Genomic DNA, 15717 nt, shown 5'->3' with positions numbered 1-15717 from the left:
CTATTTAAAAATTGAAAGTTGATAATGATTTCACTATTAAATATAAGGATGAAAAAAATAAAAATGATATATATATAGTTATAGAAAAGCACAAAACTAAAAATTTTGAAAAAAAAGTTAATACTTTTTGATATAATATGTGTTTAATGATAAAAGAATCACCTTGTATATGTAACTGACGCCCAGTAGTAATATTTTAGACATTTTAGGCCCCGCAGTTTTACTCTGCCCGAGCCCCGCAAATCATCGGGACGGCCCTGATCTTATGAAAATCTTTGTTATGGATTAATCAAAATTTCAGCATCAGAAATATTCTGTATTACACAATATGTTGGGAAAACAAATTAACACAGAATCACAGGTGTACTATAGATGTGCCATGTGCGATTTCTCCCTAAATCAATTCGGGACTCCGTGTATAATATAGTATATCGCAGTTTGTCGTCTTTTTATAAAATTAAGGTAGGTACTTTTGTATGACATGGAAGATTAAGATGAGTACCTTAAGTACGATTAAGTATGTCGACTCGTCGACTATGAACTATAAAACTATTGAAAATAAAATAGTATATAATATCAATCAATAGTATAATTATTCAGAGTTTGGAATTATTTAAATAATATTTTATTTGAATAAAAAATTATTCGAGTAAATCAAAAACAATATTATTCGAATAATTTTCAGTTAGTTAACATAGGGTTATTATTTTGGCAATAAAAACATTTACACATTAAAAAACAATAGTTAGCATTGTATTTTAATTAAATCTTCTTTTATTTGAAATAAATAGAAAAATACTATAAATGAAACAAAGATAGAATTATCCAAAAAAGAAACTAGAGAGTAAAGAATTCGAATACCTATATTTAAATTTTGTATTAGCATTATGTTTGAAAATTATTCAATTACATTTTTATTCGAATAGGTAATCATATTTGAAAATTATTCAAATAATACTGTTTTCGAGTTATTCAAATAATTATCTAGATAATATTTTGCCTAACTCTGGTATAATTAAAGCACTATAAACTATAAAGGTGAGTGCTCTAGTACCTATTATCTATTCCGAATCGGAAGGTACAAATTATTTCAACAGCGTGTTTTATAAATGTGTTTCCTCAAATAGGCCTAATTATTGTGTATCTTATTTCAGATCAAAAATTATTTTGTGATATTATAATATTCAACTATAACATATAGGTATAGCTTTTTCAGCTATAAGTGTTTAACTAAATCATATTAGTAACTTTAGTTAATTTTATTGATAATTGTCCACAGGCAACTATTTTATATAGTTGAATTAAATATAAATTCTGTTTACTGAGCTATATATTGTCTTCGTAATGCGGAGACTGTATATCAGCTTTTGTTTTGAATGGTTATTATAAATAATGCGGTAGATTTATTCTTGCCAAAAACATAAATATCACTTTTATTATAATTTTATATATATAGATGACATATAATTATAATTAATGTATAAATAAATACCAATTTTCCTTGCGCAGTAATGTGTAAATAGCTATATAGACTTTTAACATAAATAATTTAAAATAATTAAGAATATTTAAAAAAATTCATCGTATACATAAATTAATAATATTATACTTTTAATACCTGTATAATTTTTAATTTTAACAATATTGTTTTGAATGATAACATAATAAATCATTATATATTAAATATTATATGTTACATGGTTTTGGCAAGTTCTATGTATTTTATTGAATTTTGTTTATCAGGAATACGGTAGAAATGAATACCAAAAATCTACTTTGAAGTTTGATTATTACCACTGCAACAAATAATAATCAGTAATATAAATATTTTTATAATAATTATTATAATTATTACCTATTAATACAATGTACCACTGACATGCTCAGTATAATATTTATACCTACTTATTTAATATAACAGATATAACTTAATTTATAGCAAGAATGTACTAAAAACTGATATCAGTTAATAGATCCTGCGATAGCTGCTATATCAATGATAACAATGGAAATTCTGTTAGTACCTAATATTATTTAAAATTTAAATTTAATTATATTATCAGAATTATTGCACGAAGAAAGCAATTTGTCAATGAAAAGAAAATAATATTAATAAATATTTGTGTTTTCTTTGTATGGGAAAATAAATAAATAAAATGTTTATTCTGGCTTTTCTATCTCATTACATAGGTAGTTTATCATTACTTAAACACTTTTTTCTCGTGATGTTGATATTGTATCAACGATAACCTACTCTTATATATTCATCTTACTGTTAAAAAAAGGTTGTATACAATTTACAATGTTCAAATAAATATTTAAATTCTAACTTATCTATTTCTTAAACATTTATAAAAAATATGCTTGAGTTTAAGAAACTATTAAATCTAGGTACCTATTATTAGGTAATTGATATAACTATTATTTAGTTAATTGAAGTCCATTAAATCTATTATTTATTAATTATTACCTAAAAAATTACTAAAATAAAACAAACTGAATACTATTACTTATTATATAATTTTAAATATTTAAATATTCACAAGCTGATTTGTTCCATACCAATTAATTCATGGAATTAATTAAAATAAAATCTATTTATGATAAAAAAAAAAAATATATACAATAATTTTATACCTACTTAGTGTTCAGCTTCAATATGAGGAAACGCTCTCTCTTTCTTTTAGCAGGATTGGCAACAGTAGATCCAGAAAAAGTAATCGGAGATATGCAGGCCAGTGATGATTTTTTGTCTTCAATTTGATTATTGTTGGCTATTATAACAGATAATTTATATATTATTAAACTTCTGTATTATAATTAAATAAACATTACGGTCGCTATTGTGAGGGAGTATTAGATACTCAGATATATTAAATTTAAAATTGATTTAGGTACTCCTAGGTACTTATACAAAAATCAGCGTGTCAGGCTATTTCTATTGATACTTTATTGTTTATTTATATTAAAAGCAATTTAATATTTATTTTATATTCTGAACGGTGTAATGAATGTAATGATTGATAAGTTTTTTTTCCGTTTAACATTATTTTTAAGAGCTGTAAAAATGATTGGATATTAACCTTTTATAATGTAAGTCATTTATATAAAAATAAACTAAAAAAATAAAGGTGGGCAAGTAGGTATCGCTCTGCTGTATAGTACAGATGGAGAGTACCTAGGTTACTGGTCACTATATTGGACGTGCTAAATTTGAATGCAATGACAGGTATCATTGTATACGAAAAACGATTCTGAACGGAGATGATTTGTCAGTCTAGGATAATTAGTAGGATTTACTATATTATTACTTATATTTAAATTGTAATATATCGTTATTTTACGCGATTTCGTAAAAAATTAAATACATTTTTTCTTTATTGATACAGGAATTTTTTTTTACAGTTACTTGAAGGAAAACTTATGGATAACCTTATATTGGGTTTTTTAACCTTAGATATAAATCACAAAAATTTTATGAATTTTCAACTTCAAAATTTATTGCAAATTTTCACGATTTTGATACATTTTGTAAACATTTGAATGCTTATAAACAACAATTGTGACTAACGATTTTTAATTTTTTTTTACTACGATAAGTACAACTTATAATAAATCTTGTATTAAATTTTTAAGATTTTTTGGAAAGCCAAATTTTTTTTATCGGCGTTTCAAGAAAAAAAATTTAGAAAAATCGAAAATTTCAATCTTTTATAAATAGATTAATATATTTTGAAAATTTAATCGTAAATAGATTACGCCAATATAAACATTTGGTGAAAATTAAAAGTATTTACAATGATTCGTTTTTGAGTTACAGCAAAATCAAAAAATCGATTTTGTAGAAAAGTGGTTATGTGTAAAAATTCCCGTTTTTCCGTTATTTTTCAGTTTTTCCTTGCACTTTTAAAAGCTCCAGGAATTTCTTTACTATTAACCAACTAGATGAATTTTCCTTTTCAAAGAGGGGTTGAAGTCAAAAATCAAAGCATAATTACTACTCCAAAACTTGATGACAGACACAAAAAAAAAAAAAAAATATAAAAAAAACACCTCATTGTACAATCAATGTACCTATTCATCACTCCGTTCAGAATCTAAAAGGTAGGCAATTGGGTACCGCTTTACTATACATTAGATGTCGTATGGGTCACTGTAATGGTTGTGTTAAATTTTGAATTCAATTTATATTATTGTAGATAAAAAAAAATTTTGAGCGGAGACCAACATCTTCCTGTAAATACTGCAAAACAGTGAAAATAGGTTCATAGTATAGGTATATAGATAATATCTTAAAAAATATCTTTGCGTATAGTAAGATTCACAATAATATAATATATTTAGTAGTTTTATGTCCTCACGCATAAAGTTTTTTATATTATAATAAAATAATAAGCTAGATATTCGTCGTTAAAATGTGTTATTTTGTAAATTTTAACTTTTTCAAATATCAATAAAAAATAATGATGTTTGTATAAATTTTAGATTTTTTTAATTTTAGTATATGAAATATTTATGAAAAATGCCTTTATATTTTCAAATCTTAGTTATATAAATTTTCAATTTACAAATGTTTTTATTACCATTTTCTGTTTAGGTATATTATTATGTAATTTTTAATATATTTTAACTCTTTCAGACTGATTATTAAAATTTAAAATTTGAATTTTTTTTAATCAATTTTGGGAATAATGGAATAGTAATTTCAATAAAAGAATTTTCGCTATGTTAAAAAACTTGAAAATATAATACTATAATGTTTTGCATACGTAGAATTAAAAAAAATGTTGATCTTAATTCCCCATTTTTTATAAGCGTTCGAATGTTGATAAATTTGATCAAATCACGAAAATTTGCAGTTTTTACAGTGAATAATGTATAAAATGTTTTTTATAACTAGGCTCGACATTTTAATACTAAGCGCTTAATAGCTTAATAAGTATTATGTGAGCACAAATTTTTTTAGACATTTAAATTTATAATTTTGACAAAATGTAGTATTTATACAAAAATTAATAACGATCATATAATAGTTATTTTGTTGGAATTCTGAAATATTTATTAATCATTAACTTGTTTACTATTATATACAATGACGTTTTCAAAATACTTAAATTAATTTTAATGTACTGACTATTTGCTATTCATTTGCAGAGCTGTGCCGTTAAAATTTGGCGCCCAGGGTAAAATTAAAAATATTCGACCCCTATTTTATTTATCATTATGCATTTTAATTTTTTTGGCGTCCCTTTAAACCACGCATGCTCCCTAGGTCCTCTCCACGATACGGCTCTATTCATTACATATAAATAATAATTGATTTCAATTTAAATATATTATAATATATAAATACTTAGTAATATAGGGTGATAGACATAAAAAAAATAAAACCCACATATTCATCTTTCGTCTATAGAATCTAATAAAATAAAAAAAAGTTAGATAATCGCAAACTATATAGTTTTAACAGTATGATAGAAAAAAAGTACACCATATACTTAGTACTTTGCGGTAATTATTACTTGTCACCAACACACTGATAACAACTAGGAACATAATATAATGTATAGGTTCATGAGCTTTTGTATGTAGTGAGCCAATCAACTAAACGTTGATAGTTGTAATGTAGTCGAGGTGAAGAAATAAAAATGACGAAATATTTCCAGTGTTTTTCTTTTTTTATTGAAAATAATTCTAAGTGTTTTACAATTATAAAATTAGACCAAGTCCAAATGACAAGATTTTCAGTGTAGACTGGCGTGAAGGTGCTCGTGTTAACTCTGGTAAATCACGTTCGTCGGCGTCCTCTCCAGAGCCCTCTTATATAGTAAGTTTTCACTGTCCTACTTATGTCCCTTCTTGCCTACCATGATGCGTCACCGTATAATACTCACCACTATTACGCATTTTAGGGTTCTGGCGTACGTGCGATGATCATATCATACTATGGCGTTCCGGATGACGTCGCCCCCACATCTAATCTTTTAGATCCCTGCAAACCGCAGCTGCGTTATCCGTTCAGCTACTGCGTAATTTTTTGTATATGCGCGCGTTTTATATTAATTTTATACGGAATGTGTTTACTATGTAAAAGGTATCGTTATAATTCTTATGTCTGGGATTGGTGTACCAAGACATGCTAGGCCTACCCTCGCTTTCATATAGTGTTGTTAGGTTAGGTTAGAATATTATTAATAATTAGTCTACTCTGCCTTATTATATTCTGGGATACTATCTACGTGATTGATAAAAAATATTATAGAACATGTGAATGTTTGGTAACATGCGATATTTGTTATGTGTTGTCTACGTTTCTGTACCTGTATGTATATATATATACGCACATGGTATTGCCCCCCTTCACCCCGTAAATATATTTTAGATCTGCGCCTGATGTAATTACTATGTATGTATGTATGTATGTATGTATGTATGTATTATTATTATATGATATCAGAGTACGTACCATGTAAGTACGTGAAATTTAATATTGATGACTAGAATGTTTGCTTGTTTTAGTAGAGTTAAATGAGTTTTTTGTCATTTTAATAACGTTACCTATGCTTTTAAAAATGTAAAATGTTATGATTGAATTATTGTTAGTTTTTTGTGTGAGGAATAATTATTTTTAATTTTAATAAGAAATAATTAAAAAGTAGAAGTGAAATCTCAAATTTGAACAATATAGAACATTTTTATAGTTGAATTATTATTATCTCTTTCAATGGTTAGGTTCATGACTTAATACTCGAGCATAGTGATTATACACAATTTAAGATAATTTAACCAACGATTATGATGAGTTGATTGTTGGGAAATTATAGTCTATGGTTTGTATACAGTCGATGTACCTATACATCGTAATATTACTAGGTTCATTAACTATTGGAATTATTATAACTAATAATATTATAAATTACTAAATTAGTTACTTATTATAACAATATAATTTGGAGTGTTTTCGATGGCTTAGCTACTATAGTTGCACCCATGTACCTATATTTAGGTAACAATAAAGAGCTGTGTGGTACCTATTGCACATATACTATTATAGAGAAAAATAATAATTGCAAAGTATTGCAATATACGATGTGCAATGATAATATATTACATTTATACCTATAGGTATATTTACTATATATTAGTATACTTACATTGCCGTTGTTGTGATTCCAAAAGATCCGGTAACGTATTATGAACGGTGACAGAAGTACTGGTACTGGGAGCACCAATACCATGGCTAGTCTGATTGTTAGTTCGATCTCTTTTTTCTTTGTTGGCTAAATATGTATTTGATGGAATTTTAGCCTTCTCCACGGGTGAACGTTTATTTGATGTCGAGGAAAATCCATTTTTGGTGCGACGATTCACAGATTCCAAAAGATCCGGCCATGTATAATGATCGGTGACAAAAGTACTGGTACTGGGACCATCAACAACATTATTGCTATTCCGATTTTTTTTCAGATTTTTTTTCCGATCTCTTTTTTCTTTAGCAGATAAATGAGGTTTTAATCGTTCCATTTGATACTATTGAGTGATCACTGCGTTTTATTTACATAACGAATAATATTATTATTTATTAAAGCATATAGGTATAATATAAACTTACAAAAAATAACTCAAAAGAAGGTAGTATTTTAAGTAACATAGTCGCCGTAGTTTTATATTTTTATATTAAAGTTTTAGAAATGTATAATTCTATGAATAATAATAGGAATACCTACAGTATGCTGAATTTATAATTACCAAAAACATCGTGTACATAATCAATTATTATTATTAACTAATAAATTAATATAGTGAATCGTAGATCAGTGTGAATTTAAATAGTGTTGTAGTATAAATATAGCTTAATATTTGTCTGAATATTTTAAATAGTATAATTTTGTTGGCTAAAAAAACAATAACATATGTAATAGTGAACATTTTTAAGTACAAAAACGATTAATATTTGTTGAATTTATGAGTCTACACATAAGAATTATAATCGTTTCCCGATTTTATCAAAATTAAAACTTTAAATACATATAAAGATAGTGAATGCATTAATTTTACAATGATGATGCATGTCTTTATTTTATGTATCTGAAGACACTTTTTAAACTAGAAAAAATCTACGATCATCAATTATACTTCTTAAGTGATTTTTGGTAAAAAAAAAAATAGACAATAGTAGAAAGAATAATTTTTTTAAATCATCAAGGCATTTAAAAAATTTTTAATTTCTATTTTTTGACGACTATTAACCTTTAACTATATAAAGTATCGGTATGTGCTCAATTTGAAAAAAATTATTAACACATTTTATTGAATATTTAATTACTTGCAAAATTAGTGGTTGTATCTGTACCTATCTATATTGTGCTTGAATATTTTTAAAATTGATCTTTTAGATACAAGATATAAGATTGCAGAAAGTACCCTTAAAGTTTATGACTTAATTTTAACAAAGTTAAAGCAACATATCATTGTAAAACTAATACTTATATATGCATATTATGCATCATTCCGCTCTATATCTAAAAGTATAAGAAACTATATAATGACTTTAACGCTCTACAGCTAATATGGCCGTATATCGTTTGTGCATCAATATCGTTCGATTTTTGGTGTAATATAATATTATATTTAATAATATTTGGTGTATAATATTTAACAATATAAAAAGAAAACTTCAGAAATAAATAAAAGCGCAAGTTTTTTACTATTAGGGAACACATTTCAATGAATCAAATAGTATTTACTATTTCTATTGTTTCAATTTTTATTCCAACTAATATAACTGTACTCGAAGCAGTAGCGGCTCATGACGTTAAAAATAGGTTGTGCACAAAACAATAATTAAAAAACATTGACTAATTTGACTATTATGACGTATCACGTTTTTACTGTTTTAAATGAATGTATATATATATATATTATATATCTTATTAATATATAAATCATTGTATTATATTACTGTATTACTATCAATACTATCATATTATTATTTAATAATTACATTAATAACATAGTTTATAATTTTAAAAAAAGGTTGAAAAACCTCAAAATAACGTAGAAAACGCTTATTTTAAAAATCGGTTCGTAGTAGTAACTGCGCACTAAGTTGTATTGTATTTCGTGATCCCCTACTCATCAACCATACATATTTATGCGGGGTACTGTACTGCTACCACAGTGTTGCGCACCGATTGTTGTGCGCATATTGCATAACTTTTTTTACTTTGGGAGCAATATTATGGTCACGACATAGTAGTTTGAAGTTTGACGCTGCAGGGAAACTGTATGTTTACGAAAAATATTTTTGAATAATTTTTTTTTAGCTCCTCCATATTCTTAATGAACGGTATTTAATAATTAACTTCTAAATATATATATATTATTTTGATAAAATAGCATGTGGTGCGCTTGCACCTACACACCTACGAGTACGTACAAACCGCACTGATTTGACGTATATTATACGTTATGTTGTGATATATTATTTCAAATTTATATTATAATGACTATAATTTAATTTAATTAAGTTGATTATTGAATTTTCAATTATAATTTTGTATTAAAAGGTTTTTAATTATATGTTTTTATATCATTCTATTGTTTGCAGATATGTTGTTGCGGATCGGCCGGGTACCTGAGGGTCCGGGCAGGCATTATTTTCTGGAGCCTAATAATTTTATACTGTATTTTGGGGTAACACTGTACAAGGGCCAGGAACTATAATACGGCAAGGGCCCAGGCAGGAATCCCTGCCCTCCGGCCCTGGCCAAGCCGACCCTGAATTCATGTACGATAACATGGCGTCGGTATAAACAGACAATGTGAAAACGATAATCGACCACTGGGGCGTTATCCGATTGGATCCTACTTTGACCTGAATACATGGAGTGGCAAAGCGGATTTAATACCTTTAAAACTCAAAGCAAATGAATTAACAAATACAATTTTATCCCATTTACAATATTTTAAAATTATTTCACTAACAACCTGTTCATTTTAAAATAAATAAGTATCTTAACTAAATAAAGGTAATAAATATTATTTTATATTAATTGATAGAGAAATGTATTTTATTATTATTCCTATATTTGACTGATTTGTGTTAATAGTATCAATTTTTCAGTGATTAAATATTTAATTAAATGTTCATAAAATATAATAAATAACGATAAAGCGTATGCACAATTTTTGGTTTAATTAATCAACACAATATCATATTGTACACGTCTTCTTCAAATTATATTGAAAAATTGAACAGTATAAAACACTTGCCTACTTTACATCATTAGTATTTACAATACAATACAGATAATAGATCCTGTGGTAACATATTACGCTTTATGTGTATAGTAAAATTAAAATATAAATAATAAAGTTTTAATATTACAATATAAAGTATTTAATTAAATTCGAGTAGATAAATATATATTTATATATACTGACCTTTTAATGATATTGCAGTATAGGTTTGTTTCTGCGTGTTAACGAGGTTAAACAAAACGTTAGATACTTCGTACCGAGTAGAGAAACTGTACTGATGGAATGTCGACTGTGTGCAGGATATTATGTATTATATTGTGCTACATGATTTGAACACGTCATGAGGAGGGGGATGAGACAGTCATAACACTGAAAAACCAGTAATATTATTATTGTAAGTTAAATTACACAACGCTATCTGCCGAATAAATATCTTAAAATATTCTATCGTTTATTAAACAAAAATTATAATTTAGAGATAAATATGCTTGTAAGTATACCAGTCTGCTACACCATCGGGCGGCGAGTGTCCCTCACAATTATTGAGTATGTCACTATATGTAAAACAATAATAATACTATTATTATAATTATTATATATTATTTAAATTTATTAAATCAATATTATTAATATTTAATTATTTTAATAATATCTATACTTATTTTATACAATATTATTCTTATTAATTATTAAATCAATCTTACCGTAGAACAGTGTAAAAGTGAATAGATCAATGTTAGGTATAAGTAATATGTAATAGCTTAAAATTAATTTATATAGGCATTTTAAAAAATTTCATTACGTAGGTATAGTAAAATTCATAATACGTGTAAAAGATTTAATTTGTCATGGATAAATTTTCGAAATATGAGAAAATAATTAGCATCGTTATTCTTAGTTTAAATATTATGTAACTTTGTTCAAATTTTAATTTCAAATGTTTATAAAAAAATCCGAGTATGTGTCGACGACGACGCATCGTGAATGCAGATGTTCGATGGTGGCCTTGCAGATCGCCGCGGAGACTGGAGTCTTTTTCACTGTAGGGTTCCTCTCCGTGTCACTCACTCCCGTCAAATACACATAGGTCATTATTATATATTTACATACCCTCAGTCCCCACGCGTGCCTGAAAATCTTAGATCAGCAGTGAGCCCCGCTCACTATTCCTAACAGCCAGCATATTAGCCCAAGTGTAATGTATGATGTCGATAGACGTCAATCGCTTCAATAGTCCAAAAAATATAAATATAAACAATATCTAATTCTTATATTTATTTAAGTATTAATAATTTTATTTTAATTTGAATCGATAGTTTATAAAGTAAAATAAATACTGAGATAAATATAATGTATGGAATTAAACGTATAGAGAACTGTTTGGAGTGCCACATTTTTTTTATAGGCATTTCAAAAAAATACTTAGAAAAATCGAAAATTGTAATTGTCTATAAATATCTTAAAAAAAGTCAAAATATTTTAAAATTTAAATCATAAATAGATAACGCTAATATAAACATTTTTGAAAATTTAAAATATTTACAATAGTTGGCTTTTGAGTTACAGCAAAATAAAAAAATCGATTTTGTCAAAAACTGATTATGCGTAAAAATTCCCGTTTTTTGTTACTTTCCTTCGGATTTTTCTTTACTATTAACCAACTAGATGAATTTTCCTTTTCAAAGAGGGGCTGAAGTCAAAAATCAAAGCATTATTTCTACTCCAAAACGTGATTACAGACACAAAAAAAAAAAATAAAAAACATACATCATTATAAAATTAATACTTATCACTTAGATAAGAATCTAAACTGTATTATAATTTATTATATATATATGTGTGTGTGTGTGTGTGTGTGTGTGTTTTTGTGTGTATCAAACAATATAGGTATTTCATTATTTGTAAAAAAATACATTTTTAGAGCTGTAATGCATCGCATTGTTCAATTTTTCAATGTGATAAAGTTAAAAATATTTTATATATATGCCTAAACTTTAAATGCTTATTACTAGAGAGTGGATTTATATGAACTAAAACTCAGCCTTATATGTTTTGGAAATTTGGAAATTCTTAAATATAGGTATGCATATTGATATGCACTCAAATGTTATAAAAGATTTAGTTTCTCATACTTAAAAATGTAATAATAATAATGTAACATAAGGTGACAAAAATAAAATTAAAATATATTTTATCTTAAAATCAAAAATTTGATTCATTTTCATATATATATATATGTATATTAAATTTATAACTTATTGCCAAGTAGATAGGTACTATATTAATTGACTACTTGTTTGAAATTTGATTTTTACACACGTAAAAAAATTCTTTAAATATTTTGTAATTTAAAAGCAATTTGCTTCGGAATACAAAATAAAAACAACGTCATCACTTTTATAAATTAATATAATAAATTACTAAAAAAGTAAAAATATAAGAATCAATACAACTATAGATTTGCATATATTTCGCTAAAAATTCTCATAAAAATTGTTTTTAAATGTAAAACCTACAAAATAATTAATATCTACATATTTTACATTAAGCAATTAACATTGTTTAAAATAACATAATTAGTTTAAACGCTGCATTTCTTAAATGATAGGTTAAATAAATCGTAACAATGTTGATGTACGAGAATTATGAAAATCTAGCCATTGTATACTACATATTAAAACCCTATTGAACCCTCGGGGCTTTGTATAAATCGTATAATATTATACGATGGTTCCTTAATTCCAATAATATTTCTATAATATATCGTATTTTAATGCACGTTTTGTTCAACGTTTGACTATAGTAAAATAAAGTTATATGTATTATAAATAGCTGGAAGCTAATAAACTTAATTATACCAAATTAACTTGTTGTTTAAACTAGCTTTTTAGATTCTGAGGTAAACACGTTGAATATATCTATCTATTAATTTTACAGCGATGTGTATATTACTTTTTATTTATTTTTGTTAAGTCTATAGAAACTTTTCGTGCAGTGAAACTGATTCAATCTTTAACTTTAATATCGTTTCCAGACATTGTAGTAGATAATTGATTACAAAATTGATAACCTACCTTGTTATTCAAAATATTTACTGTATAGATAGGTATTTGAAGTTTTCACACTAGTTTCATATTAACATTTTCAATAGATAATATAATATAAACCCATAAATATAACATATAAGTATACATTTTACTATTTTAATTAAAAATTATAATTGAAACTAATTAAATTAACGAATAATTAAAAGAGGGTTTCCGTTTTCCATCCAAAACAATTAATATTTACATAAAGTTAGATACTATTGTTGAAAACCATTGGAAATCCATCAAATCTTAATGATAATAATATGCGTGCCTTATTTTGTATCATAGATATCGATCAAAATTTCATAAACTATATTATCTACAACAATCAGGCATGTACATAAAAATTATCAGGGTGGGATTAGCTAAAAAATAAAATTAATGGAAACAATTTATTTAGTAGAGTAGATACTTTAAAATATTTTGGAGTGAGTTTGACCACTCTCCTTTATACATATCTGTCATCGAATACATCTTATATTACTATACTATTACTCGCATAGATAGTGTATTCAAGTATGAGTATAATATAGGTGTTGTGGTTTTTATATACACAACGATTAACAATTGTTTTATTAGATTCTATAACTTTTAACTCTGGACGAAAATTCTTTAGTTATAATTATTAAGTTTGTTTTCAAACAAAATACTTTTAGATCATGTTATTAATTATTGCAGGAGGGCCTACGTCTTATATAAGTAAACCAATGTAAATCCTTGATTTTATTTTATTGAGTGTGTATCAATTTTGCAGCTACTTTTATTACATTAAATAATATTATAATAAATAATATAGAAATATTTTGAATAGAAAAATAATAACCATATGAATAGGTTTATTATAATAAAATACCCATAGAAACATTATAGGTTGACAAACCAACCTTGTGTTGTATTTTTTACTTAGAAAAAAAATATTTTGTCAGTATAAAATTGAAACAATAATTAAAATCTTGATAATTGCAGTTATTTATAACTTTAGACTAAAAATAACACAAAATATGATTATACATTTTTTTAGTAAAAATGTGAAGTATCTATTCAATTTTGTTAAAAACTGGTGTTTAGTTTTATGATAATTTTCTCTATTTATTTAAAAAGTACTACACATTTTTACCTTTATCATCAAAACTACATCCAATTTGCTGCTAAAAATGACCCTCAATGTTAAATAATAAAAAAGATTAATTATCTAAAAAGTATACTCGTAAAAGGAATTAGCAGATAAAATAAATAAGTAAATATAAATGCAAAACAACACAAAATTAAAATGCCAATACATTATTCTAAATTCACAATATTTGGTTGTAAGCTTAATTTCGGAAAACGATCTAAAACGTAAAAACTATTAACATCATAATGTATCTATAATCTATTCGACGACAACGTTTATGTCATTATTGTACCTATCACCCGTGCAACCATTTGACGTCAAACTTTATTATTACAGATTATTATTATTATTATTATTATCGTTGTGAAACGACTTAGTAAATTTGTATTTGGTGATAGCGGCTGGTACTTTATTTCCCTGGCACGGCGACGACATTTTAAATTTTGATCAATCGAGATAAATGATTTATAACAACTATAATTTAATAAATCGTACTTTTAACTGATGTAAAAGCTTGGTCGTCGTCACACAAATTTTTATAATATGTTTACCAACTCATTTTATTGTATGTCCCTATGAGTTTTCGTATCCATCAATTTCTTGTTATTGTTTATTTAGGTTTTAAGAAATTAGATTTTCGCAAATTTTCTCACTGTTCGATGGTCATACAAATGTATTTATTATTATCATTATTAATGAATTGAGTGGATCGCTAGAATAATACTACAAGTATTGACAATTTTATTGAAACAGTATAATAAATATGAATTTAATGCATTATAAAAAAAAAACATTTAAAATTCCAAAAAACGAACTAAATTATCAACATTTTAAAATAAACTATATTATAAAACAAATGTCACAAAAGATTTTTTAAAAATTATTGGAAAATAAAAATATTATTAATTCGCACTTAATATTTATATTACATTCACGATATAAACTACAAATATCTATACAAATTATTTTGTTTGTATATTTTTTAAGTATTTTAATATCAGGCTCCCATACTATTATTTCTGGACTCACAATTGCTCGATTTATTGCTTCTAATTTTTGCTATCTATTTCTATACTTAATCAATGCTTTCAGCGTGAAAAAATTAAAAGGAATTATATAAAATTTTAAAATCTAAGCTTTAAAAATTAAAAATTTTATAAATTTTTGACTAGGAAATACTTATTCGAATAGCTTGTAGGTAATTCTCATGATTTTGGAGATTTTATAAACATTTGAATTTAAAATGGATAT

The 15717-nt window shown here is 25.5% G+C and overlaps 1 protein-coding gene across 1 annotated transcript; it reads right to left on the bottom strand.

Moving 5' to 3' along the window:
- Window positions 1–2637: 2637 nt before the first annotated feature.
- On the bottom strand, window positions 2638–10504 carry LOC113550039. Its single transcript, XM_026951637.1, has 3 exons — window positions 10447–10504; window positions 7155–7544; window positions 2638–2774 (listed from the first exon to the last, which is right to left on the bottom strand). Exons 2-3 carry the CDS (start codon window positions 7522–7524, stop codon window positions 2638–2640), a joined length of 507 nt encoding a protein of 168 aa, XP_026807438.1. The 5' UTR covers window positions 7525–7544; window positions 10447–10504.
- Between the last annotated feature and the right edge of the window lie 5213 nt (window positions 10505–15717).

This window comes from Rhopalosiphum maidis, chromosome 1 (genome assembly GCF_003676215.2).
Source record: "Rhopalosiphum maidis isolate BTI-1 chromosome 1, ASM367621v3, whole genome shotgun sequence".
Lineage (NCBI taxonomy): Eukaryota > Metazoa > Arthropoda > Insecta > Hemiptera > Aphididae > Rhopalosiphum > Rhopalosiphum maidis.
The sequence above is the reverse complement of the archived record's forward strand: the minus strand, read 5'-3'. Positions and strand labels throughout refer to the sequence as shown.